General features: G+C 35.2%; 2 protein-coding genes and 1 pseudogene across 2 annotated transcripts; all 3 read left to right on the forward strand.

Annotated features, from left to right (window-relative positions):
• The first annotated feature begins 4227 nt into the window (after window positions 1–4227).
• LOC111398510 lies at window positions 4228–7831 on the forward strand. Its single transcript, XM_023025444.1, has 2 exons — window positions 4228–4868; window positions 7328–7831. Exons 1-2 carry the CDS (start codon window positions 4380–4382, stop codon window positions 7379–7381), a joined length of 543 nt encoding a protein of 180 aa, XP_022881212.1. The 5' UTR covers window positions 4228–4379; the 3' UTR covers window positions 7382–7831.
• Window positions 7832–14024: 6193 nt separating this feature from the next.
• On the forward strand, window positions 14025–17628 carry LOC111398512. The gene is made up of 2 exons (XM_023025446.1): window positions 14025–14665; window positions 17125–17628. Exons 1-2 carry the CDS (start codon window positions 14177–14179, stop codon window positions 17176–17178), a joined length of 543 nt encoding a protein of 180 aa, XP_022881214.1. The 5' UTR covers window positions 14025–14176; the 3' UTR covers window positions 17179–17628.
• Window positions 17629–22893: 5265 nt separating this feature from the next.
• LOC111399209 lies at window positions 22894–25692 on the forward strand (annotated as a pseudogene).
• The last annotated feature ends 1704 nt before the right edge of the window (window positions 25693–27396 follow it).

Below are 27396 nucleotides of genomic sequence, written 5' to 3' on the forward strand. Positions count from 1 at the left end.
TTTTTTTTTTTTTTTTTTTTTTTATCTATTAGTTGATAGATTGTTGCCAAATGTCATCAGTATCAATTTTGGCACCCGTTTTTTATACATATACCAGATTCGAAAAAAAATAAAAAATAAAAAATAAAAAAATAATAATAATAATAACGGCCTTCTCCGCACCTTCATGATTTCCACCAATTGACTTCCTTCTTGCTCCTCTTACCCATGGTGATTTTGTTAAGGGATAATTCCCACATCGTAAGAAATCAAATTTATAACAAAAGAGTAACTTAAACATCTATATGGTAGATAATGATATTATTTGATGTTGGATACTTGCATTCATCTCTTAACAATACATCAATTGAAATGATATATAATAACTTATGGGAGAAGAAATTATATCTTGTAAGCTTATTTATAACTTAAAACCTAATACAAAAACTCAACATGAATAATCATTTTTTCTTTGTGGCTAAGAACTAATATTTCAAACTAATACTTTCATATGCATTAATTATGCTGTATATATCAATGGGTACCTTTCAATGTATGGACTAAATACAAAAAACGTGGTGTTATCACTTATCAATGAAGCCAACCATCCATATGGACCAGACCCTTGGCATGCTGATAATGTTATATGTACAAATTAGAGTGATGTGAAGTGAAATAATAAGATCAATTAAATGTGTTGAGTCTGTTGACACGTAATTCAATTTCCTCGGCACGATCATTCAGGGTTTGTTTGAGAACCTTCTTTTGGAAGAATAGATTCTACAATACTGATTTTTAAAAAAATGTACGATTAAAAAGTAAAGAAAAATTTTGGGTTGATGTATAAAATTATTTTATTGAAAAAATATGCGAGTTAAAAAAAATTGAATTTTTTTTAATGGGGTTTAATGTCATCTCGCATAAAAATCATTTCGAATTTGTACGGAAAACATAACTCTGGCATGCTAGTTGATATAACTTCTAATCATCATAAAAAGAGACAAAAAGGGATCTTAATTTGATGATTAAACCTTGCTAGAAGCAACATTTTTGACAGAAAAAACGTTTGCCATAGATTAACTATGGACAATTTTTAAGCAAAGAATTATTAAACAATCAGGTTTTGTTTTGAAAGTTTATGAACTTTTGAAGACCAAAACATCCCCACATTTGGGTGTATGTTATGAAAGTGGGTGCCACCCTCAACTCTCTTCCAACAACCCGGAATCAAGATTCGGATTCTTAACGGGGTTGTGAAAGAGCACTTTCTTTAAAATAATAACAGGACAAAAATGGTCATAACTGGGTTCCAAGTTTTAAGGGGGAAATTGCGAAGTTGGTCTCCAATCTTTTTATCGAGTTGTAAGTTAATCCCCAATTTATACAAATAAAAGTTAATATTAAATGTTTAGTTAGTGTTGAAAGGCAAAGGATGAGGGCAAGAAATCGAATGGTGAAAGGCAAAGGATGAGGGCAAGAACTTGAGCTTGTTTGATGCTTCATATTGTGGGAGTATCATTGCTGCAAGTTGACTATTCAACATAACCTCGCAATCTTGTACAGTGTCCTTGATCTTGCCAGGATCGTACCCAAAGCTTGCCAAATAATTGCTCGATGAATTCTGGTCCTAAGTTAGGCATTCGCGAATATACCCGAGATGTTGGTACATGAAGCATAATTGATTAGCAAGTGAGAATTTTAAGAAAGCTTGAAAAGTATACTTACAAATAGATTTTTTTTATTATTATTTTTTTTTTTTATAAGTAATCAAATATTTTATTAATCATGGATAATCCACGGGAAGTGTATTATCAATTAACGAGGGGTGGAAGTAAATAAAGATTTTGTATTTTTCCCCTTTTCTTTGTTTTTTAGTTTCACCTCTTTCTCTCCTTCCTTGTTTATTCCTTACTAAAATTAAACTTTTTTTTGCTTTGCATCATTGCATGTGCACTTCTAATATAACTACGCCGGAATCTGTTCAACAAGACTAACGGTGCAGCACTAATTAAAATTCGAGAATCATTTTTTTTCCTTTTTATTAATGGAATATTCACTTGAAACTCGTTCAAAAGATTAGGGACATACAATGCAAGTTTTTCTTGAATAAAAATCCCTTGTAGATGCAAAAGTGTTGCATCTGTCATTTTTTGCTATTTTTTTATGAGAGAACATAATATTAATTTGGATTCAATTTGATACGAACCCATCAAAAACTCTGTGTCACAATGCTTTGCTGTTTTGTCAATTGAGAATTTTAAATTTAATTTACCATGAAGATCTACGTTAATGATAACAAATTAAACTTAGCTGTGTGACTCTGTCTAATTTTTTTATTTTTATTTTGTTTTTATGGCCAAGAATTGCTTTTCATTAGCAGTTATATGGGTTCCATTGGCATTTTATAATATTCTGACACCCAAATTATGACACAAGAGATAACATTTCATCACATTTGGGCTTCTGCTTTTAACAAAGAAGATTTTGTCCCTCTTTGAATTTTTAATTTGATGCATAATTTTATTGATACACTCACGCTAGTAACAAAGATATTATAGTCTTTAGACATGCCTATTGAGGGGGTACACGTACGCCTCATTTGTTTCCCATTCTTTTGTCACAAAAATAAAAAATATGATCGTTATCTATCACATTCAGCTATCATATTTGACTCGTCCTCTCTTTTGTGAATCTCGTAACAGTTATATTTTTCATTATCATTCTTGTAAAAATGGGAATCAAACAAGAGTTTTTTTTTTCATTTTTTTTAAATGTATACGTAGGGGTGTGTATTAGTGCAACACTTGCTACTGTTGCTTCTTCTTCTTCTTCTTTTTTTACCACTATTTTTTATTTAAAAATTCCAATTTTGAAAGTAAAGGATTCTGCTACAAAAATCTGATTTCCAACAAAATCGAACACGAACTTATTCTAAGAAATTTTTATCAAATTAATTAATTTGTTTGTTTGTTTTTTCTATGTTATACAACGTTGTACTACTAAAATCATTTTCAAGAAAAGTTTCTACCTAAATGGTACCAAATAAATCTTAGTGTATCGTTGGCCGGCTTGACCATCTAAACACTCAAACCAATAATTGCACTTGCTTCCCATGCTTAATATCACATGTAATATATCTTATATCCCCCCACAATTGCTACTATTTGGCCACGATGCATCATTAGAATAAATAAAGAAAAATAATAACAATAATTTAGTGAGACAAAATTTATGTTCATAATTATCACAAGAACAAAATCCATCCAGCCTCATCTTCACATGTTAGTTTCTCCAAATATGTAAACAAATAGGTATACCAACGTAGACTTTTGGATTTTTATTGCATTTTGCTCCTCTTCAAAATGCTTACAAACCTTTTCTTCGATCCTTCGACTCTAAAATTTCCACTTGGGAAAATTGCATTTTTAACCACTAAACAATTGGTCCAATAACAAATTGGTACTAAATTTAGATGAGTAACGCTATTTAATATTTTTACTGATTAACATCAATCTTGATTACACTAATGTCTTGATTCACTGTTAATGAGTTGGATGTATTTTTATTTATTGAAATTGCGAACCCCATTACTACCTTGAAATGTGCTAAGCACACTTAGAGCTCTTTTATGTCCTGTTTGATTTTCATTTTTTGGCCACAAAAATAAAAAATATAACCGTTATCTATCACATCAAACCACTATATTTGACTTTTAATCCCTTGTGTGAGTCTCGTAACTGCTACATTTTTGTTCTCATTCTTACGAAAATGGGTACCAAACGGGATCTTAATATAATTTTTGTTTTTGCTTTGACATACTGTAGAGAGCTTCTTGGAGAAGTTACTTTAATTTTTGTTTGAAAACTCATCAAGAAATCACATTGGATTAGTTTCCTTTAAATGCTAGGGACCAATTTGTTACTAGAGTAATAAGTTGGTGACTAATGATACAATTTTTCCTTTTCCACTCGCACCCTCCGTGTCAAGTCCCCTCTTTATCGTACTTATCGCTCAGTCTTCATGCATATCACCAGCCGCTGATGGGGCCCGCGCTCCTTCATTACGCACATTCTTACACTATCCTTTGTCTGACACGTGTCAAACAGAAATGAAAATTACACTTATATCCTCACTATTTGAATCCCCATTGGCAAGTCCAGCCAACACCAGAATGGTCGATTGTAGACAAGTGTAATACAGTAAACGGGTCCCGCTGTTTCCACCAATAATTGATTATTTTCCTAAATCACCTCTGGAATCTTGCTGGCATCGTCTTCATCTTCTTCAACCCTCTCATAATCCCATCTCTGTGTGTATTGTGCTCTCATTTTTACACTCCTCCATTTTACCATAAAACCAAACCCACAATTTTTTTTACATGCTATAACATTAGTAGAATCATGGTTCCGTTTAGCAATTTTTTGATCTTATTTTCTACTCTGTTTTTCATAGCATCAGCTGCATATGATGGAGCCGGAAATTCATCATCGATATACGAAGTGCTTAAGCTTCATGGGCTTCCGATGGGATTGTTACCGAAAGGCGTGAAGGACTTTGTTTTGGATAATTCTGGGAAATTTGAGGTTCACTTGGATCGCGCTTGCATTGCCAAGTTTGAAAATGAACTGCAGTATGATAGGAATGTCTCGGGTATATTGAGTTACGGGCAGATCGACGAGCTATCCGGGATTTCTGCGCAGGATTTGTTCTTGTGGTTCCCTGTTAAAGAAATTCGGGTAGATATTCCGAGCTCGGGGATAATTTACTTTGATGTGGGAGTGGTTTCAAAGCAGTTTTCATTGTCTTCTTTTGAGACTCCAAGGGATTGTTTGGCTGTGCAGCTTCCAGATCTTCAGTATGATACACATATTACCCAATCTGTGCCTAAGGTCATCTACTACCATTTTTGAATGCTCTTTCAAATGCTTGTAACTTCTTAACTTATTTAATTTACAATGTTCATCACCTATAGATTGTGTTACTTGTTAGTTGTTTAACATATTTTTTTTCTTGATTTCTTGATCATATCTGTCCTTTGGTTTTCTTTTCCAAATTTGATAGGAGTTAATGCGGAGCTTGCTAATAATCTAGTTTGAATGCGTATATTAGAGAAAAAAAATGAGATGTTTGCCCAGTTACTAGTGGTAGAATTATTGAGCTGAGACTCGCTAAAAGCCTTAGTCTTTTATTTAGGCTTAGCGATACTGGCCCTCTTACTTAGAAGGGACTTTCTTTTCTCGTAACCCCTTGTTGAGTTCTGCAGTGTGTAATTACATGAGCATGAAGAATTTTGCTAGCTATATGATTAGGAGCAAAGAGTTGTTACAAAATCTTTTCAAGGGAGGCAATGCTGATGAGAAGCAACAGGTGGATCCCAGGCTGACAAGAGGTAGACAATGTACTCACCACATAGCGGTTTAGAAGCAATGGAACAAAGGCAGGAGAATACAAACGAGTAGCAGGAGCAGAGGAGCTTGAACCTGAGAGACTGAGGCTGTTGGAACTCAACCTTGTCGCTAGAGAGTAGGGAACGATACTAATCTAGCAGATAGAGGTTTGAACAGGAGTTGGAGGGTCGAAAGATACCTTTGCTGAAACCTTAAGAGCAGTATGTGGAACAAAATCCACTAGACAATCCTGACCATTATTGCTTAAATGAGATCAAACAGATCAATATTTTGGCAATTTTTCATGCACATCAATATTTTGGCAATTTTTCATACACAATCTGCTGCCAGAAACAATCCTGTGAATCCTAGGTATAAGGGGATTCTTCAAAGCTCAAATTCCTGAAACACTGGGCCTCTTCCTGTTGACAGGAGCATCATCTTACTGTAGTGGATAATTATAATGGCAACGACGGGAAAAAGAATGTTTTGTTGAAGTAAACCAGTGGCAGAAGTGGTTATGCAACCCAAACAGGCACAACAGAAGGTTCAGTAAAAGGGTGGAAATTGCTACTCCGCATAAGGACTCTCTTGGTTGATTGATGGACGAACCAAAGAGGTTTCAAAAAGATCCTAAAATAATCTGCCTCCTCTGAAAATCTTATAACAATGTTCTTTGAATCAATTGAACTCATAAAAGCACCTTTAAAATCAAATGAATCCAAAACTGACTTCACCTTCCCCAATGGGATTTCCTGTGGGGGTAATTTACCAATAATAGCAAATTTAGATGGATGTGAAAGGGTTGCTAGTTCTTCGTTGGACAGAGTTAGGGTTGGTTCACCTCTAAAACAGGTGGCTGCTTGCAAGGCCGGATTGGTCAACGGCAGAAGAAGATATAGGTTGCTCCAAGAAATAGCAAATGACTTTTTCAAAGTATTTGCAGAGGACATGGTTGATGTTCTATTTTCATTGTGGTTGAAATGGTTAACTTCTTGCGGTAAAGGAGGAGTAGAGATGGAAGGATAGTGAATGTTAGGTGGGTTGGAAGGGAGGAAAGGCCTTGTGCCTTGTGTTAGTAAGGGTCACGGAGTTGGGGCCAAGGCCCACCTTGAGTGGCTCCCCCATGTTGTTCTGTGTAACACTCCACTCCATACAAAAAAACCTAGAAGCAAAGAAGTGCACAAACTTTGTTTGCTAATTATTTTTCAAATTTTTGACATCACATAAAACCATCTACAACTCTTTGACAATATGAGAAAAGTAAAAAAGCTCTGCCCTCTTTTTCTATCATTAGTTGAACTTTCAAAGTACATTAGAATAGTAGAAACATATTTTTTGCCTAATGGACTTCTTTGAAATATATTCTAACAAGTTGGATTTAGTTGTCTAGAAAATTTTTGACCGGACTTGGTTTCTTTAGGTTGCAAATAGCACTTATTTAATGCATTTGAGTTCAAGTAATCACAGCATATAAACTGGGTAATTAAAGGTCTAATTGAGAAACTCGTTTGGGCAATGACTGCCATCCTGTTTCCATGCTTCACCTCTTTCAGCTCTTTTTACGCTACTAACAATGAGATGCCAAAAGACACCTCAATCTAGAATAGTCTTCACAAGAATATCATTCTTTCCTGGTGCTTTCTTAAGAAATTGCTATATGGATAAGTTTTTGTATGTTCTAGTGCAAATTTCTCATAGAAGTATTCCTCTTTTGATTACACCTGGGAAAAATGTGTTTCACTTTTACATTTAGTTTTATTAGAGAATGAAAGACGATATGAATTGTGTTGATAGTTTGTGATATTTTAGAAGGGTTCTAGTTTCGTTGTCCTATCCATGCAGTATGATCTACATTCAATGCTACATTTTTTTAGGCTCTGATCTCTAGTTGTGCATCTTTGGTTGAACATTTGTATTTGAACTATTATTGGTTCTGATAAATGTGTCATTAAAAACAGAGCTCACGTGGGAAGCTCCAGTACCATGATTTTGGAACGGTATCATCATCATAGATTTTACAAGAGAATACAATGCACGAATAGCTCAATCAGGCCTCGGATTTCAATCGTTGTATGTACTTCTGCAGAGAGTCTTGCTTAGCCGGTCATGTTTCTTCATTGTAGTGTGCTTGCTTGCGGTTTTGTATATAGTGCAGCGTCTGCAAAGTAGTCATGCTAGCTCCTCTCCATGTCACAATTAGTGGTTAATTGAATTGAGAGCTAAGCTGAAGACAATGTGAAAATCATTGGATTCTTAGAGACAGGAGACAAGTATGGGGATGGGAAGCATCAGTACCCAGGATCAGATTATAAATTTATCGAAGTTCATAAACTCCAAAAATATCATTATGAATATGGACATTATCTTTTTGCAGTGTAATTGTCAAGACGACGAATTATGCAGAGTTTTCATGGTAAAGAATAAGGAATAAAATAGTTTTCTTCCTTCGATTTTGTTTTTAATGTGTTGTTCATTTGTGCTCTCTCCTATATATATCCCCTTCATTTGTGCTTTCTCTCCTACATATATATCCCTTCATTTGTTCATTTGGCTGGATTTGCTACTTGTTCTATTTACGCTCTGTAGTTTATTACACAATCTGTCTTTTGATTGTAATTTAAAAGTATTACGAGTGCGTGTTACGTGACTATGTTCTGCTTATGTAACCATCTATAGCATTAATCAGGATTTTCTCTCCTGCTGCTGAGTAGCAGGGATAATTAAGTATGAATTGTGGATGTGCACCTAAAATGATTTGAGCTGAAAATGGATTGCATTTATTAGTAAATTAGAATATCACTATGGAAATAGAAATGTACATTGATAATAGTCCAGAGAAGAAAGGTGCTTAAGCCAATGATTCAGGTATTGAGACTACTTAGAATATGTTTACTTATTTTGGCCCTTGGTTGTTGGGTAAGAGATAGGCTTTATGAGAAAGAAATGAAATTTTAACTGCACAAGTTGGTAACTTTTTTTGCCTTTATCCTCAATTAAGAGGAGACGTGTTCTCCAATAATCTCAAAGTTACCGAGATATTAGCATATGACATGCTGCAAAGCCTAATGAAAGATGTTTGGCCGTCACAGTTATTTAGCAGGCTGTTAAAGCGAGTTACTCTTTTTCATATCAGCATTCTCTTTGAGCTTTAATTGAAGAGTAATGCTATATGTACAAAATGGGATGATGCCATGTGACATGACATTAAATTATAAAGTAATAAAATGAGTTTCATATTCACACATTTAATTGATCTTATTATTTTACTACACATCACATGCCATATTACATGAGGATGATCCTCAATTTGTACATATGGCATTATTCTTCTAATAATTCTATAATATGTCTAAGATCCTTGTTGCACACGAACTTGAGCTATATTCTTTAAAGGGTTGTTTCTTCCTCGATCTTTACATGTGAAATCATTTGAGGGCACGAGGCTATGAACTGAAAATTATGTAAAAGCGTACATGAATAATGAATTTGGATCTTATATTTATAGACTTGAGTAGTATGCTCTTAGTAGGTTTAAACTAGTTGAGCACCCTTATATGATTTTAAGAGTCATAGGGTGCTAGGGAGTCTTACCATGTCTAGGAGTTGCTATTTGATAGGTTTCAAGCAACTAGTGTTTGGGTGAGGATGAAGCTCTGGTGGTCGAGTCTCACCATGATAGGACAAAAGAGATATAGTAAGATTCAACTTTATCAAATTTGGTTAAGCCTTACCTTAGAGAAGAGTCATATTGAATTATGTTGTTAGAAAAAGGTTAAGGTATAAGTCTGAGGATACCCAAAGCCCAATCCTTAAGCTAGTCTAGCTTCCGGAGTTAGGGCTGAGTGAGCCCTTGTGTGTGGGGGGGTGGGGGTGGGGGGCCACATACAGATGGGATATTTTTGTTTTCTTGCATAAAATAAAGGATCGAGATCGAATTTACCGAAGATGTGAAAGTCCTAAGCACAACCTCTGATTTTGGACGTGAGTGACTTCTCAGTACGAATTTGGTGTGATGTCCTTCCAGCCTGGATTTACGCAGAACATCGTGCCACCATGGGGATGCATGTTTGAAGAATCTTTCCAGGAAGGTGTAAAGAGATTAATCCCCCTTTGAGTCATTCTACATGCTAGGTTCTAAGCTAGGCCTATGCTTATCTTTCTTTTCTCTTTGGGCTTCTAGAAGCTAAAAAGGATATCCTGAGCAATTGCAATAGTCGGGTTCACAGGTTCTAAATTAGTGATACCAGCCCGCTTGTCCAAAGAAAGCCCCCTAGTTACAAATCCTTTCAATATGTTCTCTTTGCTTAGTCTGGCATTCCCAATCTCTTTCTTTTCCTTCCCAAGGAAAAGGTTGACAAGGTCTATTTTGTTTGTCCCCAAATGGTCAATGAAACATGCCCGAGGATAAACTCAAGGACACATACCCGAGTAGGTCGAGCCTACTTCCCATAAAATAGCCAATATGACTCCTGGGGTCAATGGTTTGGCTATAGAGAAGTACAAACTATATAACTTACATGTTGATCGAAAAGGATTTGTTCTAAATCAACTTATAAAGGTTGGTATTCTATGTAGGTCAAAGGGTTAATTACTCCACCACTTAGGGTACACTGTTTGTCTTGATCGTGGAGATTGTCCATTTGAGAGTATTGACACTAAGACACTTGAATGTAAATTGGACTGGACCAAGTAAAGTTTTAATTAAATTATAGTGAAACGTGCTAAAGAACTCAATCACGGGTGATTGTCTCATGATTATCTAAATTCGTTACAAATTAATGATTGTTATATGTGAACTTATGGCTCTTTGATGTGCCAGTAGGTGAGATCATTAAGTAACGATGAAAATCGTGATGTGTAAGAAGATGTTAGAGATTAAAATAGTGACCACATATCCACTTTGAAATCTATCACCTTGTTCTATAGGTAAGTGATCCACTTGGATATATTTCTTTAGAGAATATTTTGATTCTGAACTTAGTATATAGGAATTCTCAAATTTAATTTCTATAATTGCATCATGAAGAAACTATTTAAGAAAATGTGAACCACAAATGCAAGAATAATTAGAAAGACAAAACAGTCATTTGTCCTGATTTAATTATTCAACATCTAGCGAGGTTCAAGATAATATAAATTGCAGGGAAATAATTTATATTCCTTCCGTGATTTTTTTTAATATAATAGAAAGCAAAAACTAATAATTATATTGGACACTCTCGAGTTAGCTTGATTGGGTATAATTATTGTAGCACAAATTATAAGTCCAATTAAGTCCCTTCAATAGTTTCAACTTAATTGCTTTAGTTATATTAGTTCATGGACTACATGTGCAAAGCGGACTATATATATAACAGTTTTGTACCGCTGTACATATATATAGAGAGAGAGAGAGATGAAAATTTGAGGGTTGGAGGCTTAAAAAAAAAACGTGAATATAATTATTTAATAAAGATCTTGATCAAGTTTGGGGAAAAAAATAATTATTTAGAGCGAGAATGTTGTTTGTAAAGCACATGCATCAATTGAGTGTTTTTTATCCTTCCAAAGCTGTAACAACAATTCCTAACGAGAAGGTGCCAATATTTTGACTATACAATATGAGTTTAAAAGATTGGTGTAAAATTTTAGAAGTGTTATAAAATCTAATTTAGTATTGGTGACTATAAATAGGAGGTTCAAATGATTAAGCAATTTATACAACAAAAATATGAGTAAACAAAAATGAAACAAGAATTGAATAAAATGAATTACATTAAACGATTGCCCCAAGGCAATAAACCAAAATCCTTCGAGCTTCTATCACAGTATCCACAATGTGAAAAACAAAACCAAAGAGACCAAGGAATACAGATCAGTGCACTCAGATAGTAATCACTCAAGATCACAAGAAATCAACCTTACAATCACTACAAAATGTTCACTCAAGAACAAGTCAGAATATTTTTCGACATACAGTTCACTCTAGAAATGTTTTTCATCGAGAGACTCTCAAAAAAGATTGAAAGCCCATTTTTGGTTTTGAAAAGGAAAGAGACGAAATACTCAAGAGCCAAAGAGAGAGAGAGATCGAGATCTGTGTAATACTTTTAACCCTAGCAAAAGGCCTTAAATGAAAGTCACCAGAAGGTCAGTCAATCCAACGATAAGTGGGGTTGACAAATAGGAAGAACAGACCTTCATTCCATAAATAAAGATGCATTCTACAAAACACGTTTTTGCAAAATCTTTTCAACCAGGTTTTTAGAAACGACTTGAGTTTGCATCATTGTGCCACCCTTACAGTGCCAACAGAGAGTCTTGGATTAGTGAAGAAAGTCTAGATAAAGAATGTATCAATTTTTAGTTATCCAAAATAGGTTTATTTTGGTTATTTCATTTGGCCCCGTTTGGAAGCAATTTTTCGTCCAAAAAAATTAATTTTTTGACCATTATTTTAATCCTATCAAACTAATTTATAAACCATTTGGCAGCCAATTGGAGGCTAAAACATGCATTAATGTTGAACTCTTCTCAACTAACTTCTGAGATCTTTTGACATTCTTACAGTCGCAGAGTTACTTGTGGTCTCGTCGGAGTTTCGACTTCTAAATATTACTTCACCACTCTATTTTTTTATAATACTGATATGATCCCTGTGGTTTCCACCATCAACCATTTTTATGCTTGGAAATTGTTTAGTTAAGATTTAATGATAACAAATTAAACTTAGCTGTGTGACTCTGTCTAATCTCGAATTCTATTTTTTTTTTTTTTTTGGGCCAAGAATTGCTTTTCATTAGCAGCTATATGGGTTCCATTTGCATTTTATAATATTCTGACACACAAATTATGACACAAAAGAGATAACATTTCATCACCTTTGGGCTTCTGCTTTTAACAAAGAAGATTTTGTCCCTCTTTGAATTTTTAATTTGACGCATAATTTTATTGATACACTCACGCTAGTAACAAAGATATTATAGTCTTTAGACATGCCTATTGAGGGGGTACACTTACGCCCCATTTGTTTCCCATTCTTTTGTCACAAAAATAAAAAATATGATCGTTATCTATCACATTCAGCTATCATATTTGACTCGTCCTCTCTTTTGTGAATCTCGTAACGGTTATATTTTTCATTATCATTCTTGTAAGAATGGGAATCAAACAAGAGTTTTTTTTTTCATTTTTTTTAAATGTATACGTAGGGGTGTGTATTAGTGCAACACTTGCTACTGTTGCTTCTTCTTCTTCTTCTTTTTTTACCACTATTTTTTATTTAAAAATTCCAATTTTGAAAGTAAAGGATTCTGCTACAAAAATCTGATTTCCAACAAAATCGAACACGAACTTATTCTAAGAAATTTTTATCAAATTAATTAATTTGTTTGTTTGTTTTTTCTATGTTATACAATGTTGTACTACTAAAATCATTTTCAAGAAAAGTTTCTACCTAAATGGTACCAAACAAATCTTAGTGTATCGTTGGCCGGCTTGACCATCTAAACACTCAAACCAATAATTGCACTTGCTTCCCATGCTTAATATCACATGTAATATATCTTATATCCCCCCACAATTGCTACTATTTGGCCACGATGCATCATTAGAATAAATAAAGAAAAATAATAACAATAATTTAGTGAGACAAAATTTATGTTCATAATTATCACAAGAACAAAATCCATCCAGCCTCATCTTCACATGTTAGTTTCTCCAAATATGTAAACAAATAGGTATACCAACGTAGACTTTTGGATTTTTATTGCATTTTGCTCCTCTTCAAAATGCTTACAAACCTTTTCTTCGATCCTTCGACTCTACAATTTCCACTTGGGAAAATTGCATTTTTAACCACTAAACAATTGCTCCAATAACAAATTGGTACTAAATTTAGATGAGTAACGCTATTTAATATTTTTACTGATTAACATCAATCTTGATTACACTAATGTCTTGATTCACTGTTAATGAGTTGGATGTATTTTTATTTATTGAAATTGTGAACCCCATTACTACCTTGAAATGTGCTAAGCACACTTAGAGCTCTTTTATGTCCTGTTTGATTTTCATTTTTTGGCCACAAAAATAAAAAATATAACCGTTATCTATCACATCAAACCACTATATTTGACTTTTAATCCCTTGTGTGAGTCTCGTAACTGCTACATTTTTGTTCTCATTCTTACGAAAATGGGTACCAAACGGGATCTTAATATAATTTTTGTTTTTGCTTTGACATACTGTAGAGAGCTTCTTGGAGAAGTTACTTTAATTTTTGTTTGAAAACTCATCAAGAAATCACATTGGATTAGTTTCCTTTAAATGCTAGGGACCAATTTGTTACTAGAGTAATAAGTTGGTGACTAATGATACAATTTTTCCTTTTCCACTCGCACCCTCCGTGTCAAGTCCCCTCTTTATCGTACTTATCGCTCAGTCTTCATGCATATCACCAGCCGCTGATGGGGCCCGCGCTCCTTCATTACGCACATTCTTACACTATCCTTTGTCTGACACGTGTCAAACAGAAATGAAAATTACACTTATATCCTCACTATTTGAATCCCCATTGGCAAGTCCAGCCAACACCAGAATGGTCGATTGTAGACAAGTGTAATACAGTAAACGGGTCCCGCTGTTTCCACCAATAATTGATTATTTTCCTAAATCACCTCTGGAATCTTGCTGGCATCGTCTTCATCTTCTTCAACCCTCTCATAATCCCATCTCTGTGTGTATTGTGCTCTCATTTTTACACTCCTCCATTTTACCATAAAACCAAACCCACAATTTTTTTTACATGCTATAACATTAGTAGAATCATGGTTCCGTTTAGCAATTTTTTGATCTTATTTTCTACTCTGTTTTTCATAGCATCAGCTGCATATGATGGAGCCGGAAATTCATCATCGATATACGAAGTGCTTAAGCTTCATGGGCTTCCGATGGGATTGTTACCGAAAGGCGTGAAGGACTTTGTTTTGGATAATTCTGGGAAATTTGAGGTTCACTTGGATCGCGCTTGCATTGCCAAGTTTGAAAATGAACTGCAGTATGATAGGAATGTCTCGGGTATATTGAGTTACGGGCAGATCGACGAGCTATCCGGGATTTCTGCGCAGGATTTGTTCTTGTGGTTCCCTGTTAAAGAAATTCGGGTAGATATTCCGAGCTCGGGGATAATTTACTTTGATGTGGGAGTGGTTTCAAAGCAGTTTTCATTGTCTTCTTTTGAGACTCCAAGGGATTGTTTGGCTGTGCAGCTTCCAGATCTTCAGTATGATACACATATTACCCAATCTGTGCCTAAGGTCATCTACTACCATTTTTGAATGCTCTTTCAAATGCTTGTAACTTCTTAACTTATTTAATTTACAATGTTCATCACCTATAGATTGTGTTACTTGTTAGTTGTTTAACATATTTTTTTTCTTGATTTCTTGATCATATCTGTCCTTTGGTTTTCTTTTCCAAATTTGATAGGAGTTAATGCGGAGCTTGCTAATAATCTAGTTTGAATGCGTATATTAGAGAAAAAAAATGAGATGTTTGCCCAGTTACTAGTGGTAGAATTATTGAGCTGAGACTCGCTAAAAGCCTTAGTCTTTTATTTAGGCTTAGCGATACTGGCCCTCTTACTTAGAAGGGACTTTCTTTTCTCGTAACCCCTTGTTGAGTTCTGCAGTGTGTAATTACATGAGCATGAAGAATTTTGCTAGCTATATGATTAGGAGCAAAGAGTTGTTACAAAATCTTTTCAAGGGAGGCAATGCTGATGAGAAGCAACAGGTGGATCCCAGGCTGACAAGAGGTAGACAATGTACTCACCACATAGCGGTTTAGAAGCAATGGAACAAAGGCAGGAGAATACAAACGAGTAGCAGGAGCAGAGGAGCTTGAACCTGAGAGACTGAGGCTGTTGGAACTCAACCTTGTCGCTAGAGAGTAGGGAACGATACTAATCTAGCAGATAGAGGTTTGAACAGGAGTTGGAGGGTCGAAAGATGCCTTTGCTGAAACCTTAAGAGCAGTATGTGGAACAAAATCCACTAGACAATCCTGACCATTATTGCTTAAATGAGATCAAACAGATCAATATTTTGGCAATTTTTCATGCACATCAATATTTTGGCAATTTTTCATACACAATCTGCTGCCAGAAACAATCCTGTGAATCCTAGGTATAAGGGGATTCTTCAAAGCTCAAATTCCTGAAACACTGGGCCTCTTCCTGTTGACAGGAGCATCATCTTACTGTAGTGGATAATTATAATGGCAACGACGGGAAAAAGAATGTTTTGTTGAAGTAAACCAGTGGCAGAAGTGGTTATGCAACCCAAACAGGCACAACAGAAGGTTCAGTAAAAGGGTGGAAATTGCTACTCCGCATAAGGACTCTCTTGGTTGATTGATGGACGAACCAAAGAGGTTTCAAAAAGATCCTAAAATAATCTGCCTCCTCTGAAAATCTTATAACAATGTTCTTTGAATCAATTGAACTCATAAAAGCACCTTTAAAATCAAATGAATCCAAAACTGACTTCACCTTCCCCAATGGGATTTCCTGTGGGGGTAATTTACCAATAATAGCAAATTTAGATGGATGTGAAAGGGTTGCTAGTTCTTCGTTGGACAGAGTTAGGGTTGGTTCACCTCTAAAACAGGTGGCTGCTTGCAAGGCCGGATTGGTCAACGGCAGAAGAAGATATAGGTTGCTCCAAGAAATAGCAAATGACTTTTTCAAAGTATTTGCAGAGGACATGGTTGATGTTCTATTTTCATTGTGGTTGAAATGGTTAACTTCTTGCGGTAAAGGAGGAGTAGAGATGGAAGGATAGTGAATGTTAGGTGGGTTGGAAGGGAGGAAAGGCCTTGTGCCTTGTGTTAGTAAGGGTCACGGAGTTGGGGCCAAGGCCCACCTTGAGTGGCTCCCCCATGTTGTTCTGTGTAACACTCCACTCCATACAAAAAAACCTAGAAGCAAAGAAGTGCACAAACTTTGTTTGCTAATTATTTTTCAAATTTTTGACATCACATAAAACCATCTACAACTCTTTGACAATATGAGAAAAGTAAAAAAGCTCTGCCCTCTTTTTCTATCATTAGTTGAACTTTCAAAGTACATTAGAATAGTAGAAACATATTTTTTGCCTAATGGACTTCTTTGAAATATATTCTAACAAGTTGGATTTAGTTGTCTAGAAAATTTTTGACCGGACTTGGTTTCTTTAGGTTGCAAATAGCACTTATTTAATGCATTTGAGTTCAAGTAATCACAGCATATAAACTGGGTAATTAAAGGTCTAATTGAGAAACTCGTTTGGGCAATGACTGCCATCCTGTTTCCATGCTTCACCTCTTTCAGCTCTTTTTACGCTACTAACAATGAGATGCCAAAAGACACCTCAATCTAGAATAGTCTTCACAAGAATATCATTCTTTCCTGGTGCTTTCTTAAGAAATTGCTATATGGATAAGTTTTTGTATGTTCTAGTGCAAATTTCTCATAGAAGTATTCCTCTTTTGATTACACCTGGGAAAAATGTGTTTCACTTTTACATTTAGTTTTATTAGAGAATGAAAGACGATATGAATTGTGTTGATAGTTTGTGATATTTTAGAAGGGTTCTAGTTTCGTTGTCCTATCCATGCAGTATGATCTACATTCAATGCTACATTTTTTTAGGCTCTGATCTCTAGTTGTGCATCTTTGGTTGAACATTTGTATTTGAACTATTATTGGTTCTGATAAATGTGTCATTAAAAACAGAGCTCACGTGGGAAGCTCCAGTACCATGATTTTGGAACGGTATCATCATCATAGATTTTACAAGAGAATACAATGCACGAATAGCTCAATCAGGCCTCGGATTTCAATCGTTGTATGTACTTCTGCAGAGAGTCTTGCTTAGCCGGTCATGTTTCTTCATTGTAGTGTGCTTGCTTGCGGTTTTGTATATAGTGCAGCGTCTGCAAAGTAGTCATGCTAGCTCCTCTCCATGTCACAATTAGTGGTTAATTGAATTGAGAGCTAAGCTGAAGACAATGTGAAAATCATTGGATTCTTAGAGACAGGAGACAAGTATGGGGATGGGAAGCATCAGTACCCAGGATCAGATTATAAATTTATCGAAGTTCATAAACTCCAAAAATATCATTATGAATATGGACATTATCTTTTTGCAGTGTAATTGTCAAGACGACGAATTATGCAGAGTTTTCATGGTAAAGAATAAGGAATAAAATAGTTTTCTTCCTTCGATTTTGTTTTTAATGTGTTGTTCATTTGTGCTCTCTCCTATATATATCCCCTTCATTTGTGCTTTCTCTCCTACATATATATCCCTTCATTTGTTCATTTGGCTGGATTTGCTACTTGTTCTATTTACGCTCTGTAGTTTATTACACAATCTGTCTTTTGATTGTAATTTAAAAGTATTACGAGTGCGTGTTACGTGACTATGTTCTGCTTATGTAACCATCTATAGCATTAATCAGGATTTTCTCTCCTGCTGCTGAGTAGCAGGGATAATTAAGTATGAATTGTGGATGTGCACCTAAAATGATTTGAGCTGAAAATGGATTGCATTTATTAGTAAATTAGAATATCACTATGGAAATAGAAATGTACATTGATAATAGTCCAGAGAAGAAAGGTGCTTAAGCCAATGATTCAGGTATTGAGACTACTTAGAATATGTTTACTTATTTTGGCCCTTGGTTGTTGGGTAAGAGATAGGCTTTATGAGAAAGAAATGAAATTTTAACTGCACAAGTTGGTAACTTTTTTTGCCTTTATCCTCAATTAAGAGGAGACGTGTTCTCCAATAATCTCAAAGTTACCGAGATATTAGCATATGACATGCTGCAAAGCCTAATGAAAGATGTTTGGCCGTCACAGTTATTTAGCAGGCTGTTAAAGCGAGTTACTCTTTTTCATATCAGCATTCTCTTTGAGCTTTAATTGAAGAGTAATGCTATATGTACAAAATGGGATGATGCCATGTGACATGACATTAAATTATAAAGTAATAAAATGAGTTTCATATTCACACATTTAATTGATCTTATTATTTTACTACACATCACATGCCATATTACATGAGGATGATCCTCAATTTGTACATATGGCATTATTCTTCTAATAATTCTATAATATGTCTAAGATCCTTGTTGCACACGAACTTAAGCTATATTCTTTAAAGGGTTGTTTCTTCCTCGATCTTTACATGTGAAATCATTTGAGGGCACGAGGCTATGAACTGAAAATTATGTAAAAGCGTACATGAATAATGAATTTGGATCTTATATTTATAGACTTGAGTAGTATGCTCTTAGTAGGTTTAAACTAGTTGAGCACCCTTATATGATTTTAAGAGTCATAGGGTGCTAGGGAGTCTTACCATGTCTAGGAGTTGCTATTTGATAGGTTTCAAGCAACTAGTGTTTGGGTGAGGATGAAGCTCTGGTGGTCGAGTCTTACCATTATAGGACAAAAGAGATATAGTAAGATTCAACTTTATCAAATTTGGTTAAGCCTTACCTTAGAGAAGAGTCATATTGAATTATGTTGTTAGAAAAAGGTTAAGGTATAAGTCTGAGGATACCCAAAGCCCAATCCTTAAGCTAGTCTAGCTTCCGGAGTTAGGGCTGAGTGAGCCCTTGTGTGTGGGGGGGTGGGGGTGGGGGGCCACATACAGATGGGATATTTTTGTTTTCTTGCATAAAATAAAGGATCGAGATCGAATTTACCGAAGATGTGAAAGTCCTAAGCACAACCTCTGATTTTGGACGTGAGTGACTTCTCAGTACGAATTTGGTGTGATGTCCTTCCAGCCTGGATTTACGCAGAACATCGTGCCACCATGGGGATGCATGTTTGAAGAATCTTTCCAGGAAGGTGTAAAGAGATTAATCCCCCTTTGAGTCATTCTACATGCTAGGTTCTAAGCTAGGCCTATGCTTATCTTTCTTTTCTCTTTGGGCTTCTAGAAGCTAAAAAGGATATCCTGAGCAATTGCAATAGTCGGGTTCACAGGTTCTAAATTAGTGATACCAGCCCGCTTGTCCAAAGAAAGCCCCCTAGTTACAAATCCTTTCAATATGTTCTCTTTGCTTAGTCTGGCATTCCCAATCTCTTTCTTTTCCTTCCCAAGGAAAAGGTTGACAAGGTCTATTTTGTTTGTCCCCAAATGGTCAATGAAACATGCCCGAGGATAAACTCAAGGACACATACCCGAGTAGGTCGAGCCTACTTCCCATAAAATAGCCAATATGACTCCTCGGGTCAATGGTTTGGCTATAGAGAAGTACAAACTATATAACTTACATATTGATCGAAAAGGATTTGTTCTAAATCAACTTATAAAGGTTGGTATTCTATGTAGGTCAAAGGGTTAATTACTCCACCACTTAGGGTACACTGTTTGTCTTGATCGTGGAGATTGTCCATTTGAGAGTATTGACACTAAGACACTTGAATGTAAATTGGACTGGACCAAGTAAAGTTTTAATTAAATTATAGTGAAACGTGCTAAAGAACTCAATCACGGGTGATTGTCTCATGATTATCTAAATTCGTTACAAATTAATGATTGTTATATGTGAACTTATGGCTCTTTGATGTGCCAGTAGGTGAGATCATTAAGTAACGATGAAAATCGTGATGTGTAAGAAGATGTTAGAGATTAAAATAGTGACCACATATCCACTTTGAAATCTATCACCTTGTTCTATAGATAAGTGATCCACTTGGATATATTTCTTTAGAGAATATTTTGATTCTGAACTTAGTATATAGGAATTCTCAAATTTAATTTCTATAATTGCATCATGAAGAAACTATTTAAGAAAATGTGAACCACAAATGCAAGAATAATTAGAAAGACAAAACAGTCATTTGTCCTGATTTAATTATTCAACATCTAGCGAGGTTCAAGATAATATAAATTGCAGGGAAATAATTTATATTCCTTCCGTGATTTTTTTTAATATAATAGAAAGCAAAAACTAATAATTATATTGGACACTCTCGAGTTAGCTTGATTGGGTATAATTATTGTAGCACAAATTATAAGTCCAATTAAGTCCCTTCAATAGTTTCAACTTAATTGCTTTAGTTATATTAGTTCATGGACTACATGTGCAAAGCGGACTATATATATAACAGTTTTGTACCGCTGTACATATATATAGAGAGAGAGAGAGATGAAAATTTGAGGGTTGGAGGCTTAAAAAAAAAACGTGAATATAATTATTTAATAAAGATCTTGATCAAGTTTGGGGAAAAAAATAATTATTTAGAGCGAGAATGTTGTTTGTAAAGCACATGCATCAATTGAGTGTTTTTTATCCTTCCAAAGCTGTAACAACAATTCCTAACGAGAAGGTGCCAATATTTTGACTATACAATATGAGTTTAAAAGATTGGTGTAAAATTTTAGAAGTGTTATAAAATCTAATTTAGTATTGGTGACTATAAATAGGAGGTTCAAATGATTAAGCAATTTATACAACAAAAATATGAGTAAACAAAAATGAAACAAGAATTGAATAAAATGAATTACATTAAACGATTGCCCCAAGGCAATAAACCAAAATCCTTCGAGCTTCTATCACAGTATCCACAATGTGAAAAACAAAACCAAAGAGACCAAGGAATACAGATCAGTGCACTCAGATAGTAATCACTCAAGATCACAAGAAATCAACCTTACAATCACTACAAAATGTTCACTCAAGAACAAGTCAGAATATTTTTCGACATACAGTTCACTCTAGAAATGTTTTTCATCGAGAGACTCTCAAAAAAGATTGAAAGCCCATTTTTGGTTTTGAAAAGGAAAGAGACGAAATACTCAAGAGCCAAAGAGAGAGAGAGATCGAGATCTGTGTAATACTTTTAACCCTAGCAAAAGGCCTTAAATGAAAGTCACCAGAAGGTCAGTCAATCCAACGATAAGTGGGGTTGACAAATAGGAAGAACAGACCTTCATTCCATAAATAAAGATGCATTCTACAAAACACGTTTTTGCAAAATCTTTTCAACCAGGTTTTTAGAAACGACTTGAGTTTGCATCATTGTGCCACCCTTACAGTGCCAACAGAGAGTCTTGGATTAGTGAAGAAAGTCTAGATAAAGAATGTATCAATTTTTAGTTATCCAAAATAGGTTTATTTTGGTTATTTCATTTGGCCCCGTTTGGAAGCAATTTTTCGTCCAAAAAAATTAATTTTTTGACCATTATTTTAATCCTATCAAACTAATTTATAAACCATTTGGCAGCCAATTGGAGGCTAAAACATGCATTAATGTTGAACTCTTCTCAACTAACTTCTGAGATCTTTTGACATTCTTACAGTCGCAGAGTTACTTGTGGTCTCGTCGGAGTTTCGACTTCTAAATATTACTTCACCACTCTATTTTTTTATAATACTGATATGATCCCTGTGGTTTCCACCATCAACCATTTTTATGCTTGGAAATTGTTTAGTTAAGATCAAATTATCTTTCGAACACGCTTGTTGATATTTAAGTCTGTAGAATTTATGGTATAGATAGATCATTATCTCTTAATTGAGATAAATTAATGTTTGTTTTAGTTATTTCATTTAATTTCAATCTATCATAAAAAAGCAGTCATTTTTAACTAAGAGGGCAGTGTATGCAAAAACAATCACACATGCTTTCAACAAGCCTTCAAGACAATATTTGATTCGTATTGCCCCTTTACCCTAAGCTCAAAGCTCTACAATTGGCCCTTGTTTGATGGCCATTATAAAGAAAATTTGGGGAAAAAAATGATATTTTGGATAGTAATTTTTTGAAAGATGCGTGATTAAAAAGTATGAAAAAATTTTAGGTTTACATTTGATGCAAAATATTTTATTATGTAAATGTGCAGTTGAAAATGAGAATAAGAAATAAAGAATTTAAAAAAAAAAAAGTGAAAGAGGGGTTTAATTTCTACATGGATAATGCTATTTATAATGAAGACTATCGATAGTCGTCATACGTGACATACATATTGTTACTTAATGCATTAATGTGATAATTTTTTATTGTATCATACATCAAATAATAAATTGGCACATGTATGCCACGTAGAGCAACTACTAATAGTTCTTGTTATGAATAACATTGCTTTTTTTATATACACGTTAAGACATAATTAAAAAAACTAAAGAATATATACATATGATAAGGTTTTTCAATTTAAATCGAATATACTGAAAAACGTGATGACAGTATAAATGCTTTTAGAACAACTTCCTTAACATGTACATCAATCAACGGATCCTGAAATATGAATTTGGCTCTTGGGTAAGTGTAAGTGTACAAGCAGCCTTCCACCCTGTATCCTTGGAGACATAACCTGCGATTTACCTCTCTCACGATACTCCAGGACGGGGACGACGGGGGACCCTTAAGGTTGGGGTTCAACCTTTTTTTTTTACATCAATCAACGGATCCAAAGTGAATAGTTTACCACGAGACAAAAACAAAAAATAGTCAAACGCGTACAGGACAAATATTTGCCCCATCCTTAAACCATGAAACGAATTTCGCCCACCGGAATTCCCCATCGCATCCTTTAAGCTACTGTATACCAGCTCAGTGGCTCAGCCGCTGCTCCATCCTCCTCCACCGTTACCTCTCCAGAAAAAGACTGAACTTTCTTTCACTGGTAACTCAAAAGAAAATGTCATCAGTTATATTCCTCTCAGTTCCAAGCAAAACCAGAACTTTTCTTTACTACTCCAAGTCCATTTCCACCATCACTTCACTACCCAGAAATTCATTTTCCCTCTCTTTAAAACACCGTTCTTTCTCTTCAATCCAAGAAGCTATGCCCAAAAAGGCTCCTACTTGTGTTAATGGGGGGTCTTTATTTGCTGTTGCATGTTCACCTTCATCACCTTTTGTAGGTAAAGTTGGAATGCAAAGAAGAGAAGGAAATTATTCATTGCTTTCGTTTGGTGTGAAGTCTGTGGACACCAAGGGTATTGTAACGGAAATGGAGGCAAAGGTTGATGCTTCACAAGATTTATCTGCAATGCTACCATTTGTGGTGGCTCTTACCGCTGTTGCTGCTTTTTCTCACCCTTCAACTTTCACTTGGTGAGTCGCTCTAGTGTGTGAAGTGAATTTCAGACTTCTTGCAGTTGATCTATTGAATTGGTAAAATTATCTTTCTTAATTAAATTTTTTCTATATGTGGATTCTGAACTTGTGAAGAGATAAAATCCCACATCAATTAAAGATAAAAACATAGACCAATTTATGAGGACATGTGCTACACTTTTTAATAAGGTTCACCGTTTAAGATACAACTTCAAATTTTAATATGGTATCAAATCCCATTAACATTGAACAATCAATTTGATCCTACTAAGACTCACAAAATTAGCTCTTTTAATAATCTTAAACCTTTTAAGATACAATCATAATTCTTGATATAGTATCAAAGCCCATTAACTTCAAATGAGCAATTGATCAGACTAAGGCTCAAAAAATTATTATGTAGATTTCAAGATTGATTTACTCAAACGAGTCATCATTTTGCTGGGGCATGCTAAGAAATAAAATCCCATATCGAATGAAGAATAAAACATAAACCAATTTGGGCTTGAGTTACTCATCTAAATAAGGTTGACATTTTAAGATGGAACCCAAAATTCTAATTTAACTGCTTGCTTTGTTGGTTTTGTAATTAATAAACGTGCAGGGTGTCAAAGGAATTATATGCTCCAGCACTTGGGGGTATAATGTTGTCTATTGGAATTAAACTCTCCTTTGATGATTTTGCTCTTGCATATAAAAGGTAGCTTTTACTTTCCTTTTTTTCCATCTTTGTGAATTTTTCTATCTTTGTGAAATTCATTGTGTTAGTATTGGCATTTACATTTTCATGCCTGTTGAACTGACTCTCAAAAAATAATAAGCTTTTGATTTATGCAGACCTGTGCCATTATCTGTCAGCTTTATTGCACAGTATGTGCTGAAACCGGCACTTGGGGTGTTTGTAGCACGCTCATTTGAGGTGTCACTGGTGTTCTATGCAGGTTTTGTTCTCATGTCTTGTGTTGCAGGAGCTCAGCTATCGAGCTACGCCAGTTTCTTGAGCAAAGGAGATGTGGCGTTGAGCATTCTCTTGACCAGCTCGACTACCATTGCATCCGTTCTTGTTACTCCTTTCTTAACAGGCCTTCTCATTGGCTCTGTCATTCCAGTCGATGCAGTGGCTATGGCAAAATCAATTTTACAGGTTTTATTAAACTAAAATAGATCTGATACGTGGTTAATTTACTTTGTTTTGCTGTTGAATTTTCTGTTTTACCAGGTGGTTCTTGTTCCAGTGACTCTTGGCTTAGTGCTGAACGCTTATGCCAAACCAGTTGTATCTGTTATACAAACTGTGATGCCATTGGCTGCAATGTTTTGTACCTCAATGTGCATTGGAAGCCCTCTTGCTATAAATAGGAGCCAAATTCTTTCTGCTGAAGGTCTAAGATTGGTCTGCCCTGTATTGTCTTTTCATGTCGTGGCATTCATCTTGGGCTATTGGTCCTCAAAAATTCCCCCTTTGAGGTAGGATGTTCTGTCAACTCATGTTCCCTTTATTGTTGGCTGAGGTTTAGATCTAAGTATTCTTAATTTATCGTACAACTTTAAAAGAATGCATGTTTAGTACATCGTAGGATGGCGAAATCAATCTTACAGTAGGATGGTACTGTGGCAGGTTAAAAGAAGATGAATGCAGGACAATTTCATTGTGCGCAGGAATGCAAAATTCAACACTGGCAGGACTTCTTGCAACACAATTCCTTGGATGTGCTCAAGCCGTTCCACCTGCTTGCTCGGTAGTTGCTATGGCTATCATTGGCCCTTGTCAGGCTTCTTTCTGGGGCAGTGGATATCGAATCAGAGACTAGCCATCTCTTTTAATTCCACGTGCTCGATCCACAATCAATACTTAAATGTTGAACCATCTCATCTAAAGGATAAAACTTTTAGATGAGGTGTTTCAACATGGCACTAGAACTCTATTCATCAAATAAGGATATTATTGTAGCAGAGTCTATTCCTCAAGCTCCAGAGTCCTCTGTTGAAGAACTCAAACTTTCCTAAAGATGCAGCTTCCTTTTGCTGCTGTAAATCTTTGTAAGAGAGTTCCTGTTACAGCAGAGACCATTCAGATCAAGGAACAGTAGGTTCATATACAGCTTTGCAAGAAACAAAAATTTGAAGCAGTGAACTGAAAAGCTAATGGTCACTTGTACAATGTTGTTGTTCCTGCATTAACAGTACTTGCATTACTACTTATACTATAGAGAATAAGGGAAAAAAGGAAGAAAAAGAAATTATATAACTTGAGCCAGTAGTAGAACTCTGGTCAGTTTTACTTGCTGATTATCTTTCATAACACAGTAACCAACGATCTTTTTATGGTGATTTTGAGTCTTCAATTTGGAAATGTAAGTAGTAGAAGACATCTTTGATTTGCATGAACCAGCAACCAAAATTATAAATCTTAAATTGGATTAGCGGTTAGCTAAATTCTGTCATCATCATCTTAGACTTGAGTATTCAATGACTAATACACCTCAGGTGCAGATGTGTTGGTTGTTGAATTTGCTTTTCCTCCACTGCCAGCCTAAAACTTGCAAAAAGGACTTTCTTTCCCGTGGCCTTCTATTTTCATTGTGGTTGAAATGGTTAACTTCTTGCGGTAAAGGAGGAGTAGAGATGGAAGGATAGTGAATGTTATGGTGGGTTGGAAGGGAGGAAAGGCCTTGTGCCTTGTGTTAGTAAGGGTCACGGAGTTGGGGCCAAGGCCCACCTTGAGTGGCTCCCCCATGTTGTTCTGTGTAACACTCCACTCCATACAAAAAAACCTAGAAGCAAAGAAGTGCACAAACTTTGTTTGCTAATTATTTTTCAAATTTTTGACATCACATAAAACCATCTACAACTCTTTGACAATATGAGAAAAGTAAAAAAGCTCTGCCCTCTTTTTCTATCATTAGTTGAACTTTCAAAGTACATTAGAATAGTAGAAACATATTTTTTGCCTAATGGACTTCTTTGAAATATATTCTAACAAGTTGGATTTAGTTGTCTAGAAAATTTTTGACCGGACTTGGTTTCTTTAGGTTGCAAATAGCACTTATTTAATGCATTTGAGTTCAAGTAATCACAGCATATAAACTGGGTAATTAAAGGTCTAATTGAGAAACTCGTTTGGGCAATGACTGCCATCCTGTTTCCATGCTTCACCTCTTTCAGCTCTTTTTACGCTACTAACAATGAGATGCCAAAAGACACCTCAATCTAGAATAGTCTTCACAAGAATATCATTCTTTCCTGGTGCTTTCTTAAGAAATTGCTATATGGATAAGTTTTTGTATGTTCTAGTGCAAATTTCTCATAGAAGTATTCCTCTTTTGATTACACCTGGGAAAAATGTGTTTCACTTTTACATTTAGTTTTATTAGAGAATGAAAGACGATATGAATTGTGTTGATAGTTTGTGATATTTTAGAAGGGTTCTAGTTTCGTTGTCCTATCCATGCAGTATGATCTACATTCAATGCTACATTTTTTTAGGCTCTGATCTCTAGTTGTGCATCTTTGGTTGAACATTTGTATTTGAACTATTATTGGTTCTGATAAATGTGTCATTAAAAACAGAGCTCACGTGGGAAGCTCCAGTACCATGATTTTGGAACGGTATCATCATCATAGATTTTACAAGAGAATACAATGCACGAATAGCTCAATCAGGCCTCGGATTTCAATCGTTGTATGTACTTCTGCAGAGAGTCTTGCTTAGCCGGTCATGTTTCTTCATTGTAGTGTGCTTGCTTGCGGTTTTGTATATAGTGCAGCGTCTGCAAAGTAGTCATGCTAGCTCCTCTCCATGTCACAATTAGTGGTTAATTGAATTGAGAGCTAAGCTGAAGACAATGTGAAAATCATTGGATTCTTAGAGACAGGAGACAAGTATGGGGATGGGAAGCATCAGTACCCAGGATCAGA

The sequence above is a fragment of the Olea europaea genome, chromosome 8, assembly GCF_002742605.1.
Source record: "Olea europaea var. sylvestris chromosome 8, O_europaea_v1, whole genome shotgun sequence".
Lineage (NCBI taxonomy): Eukaryota > Viridiplantae > Streptophyta > Magnoliopsida > Lamiales > Oleaceae > Olea > Olea europaea.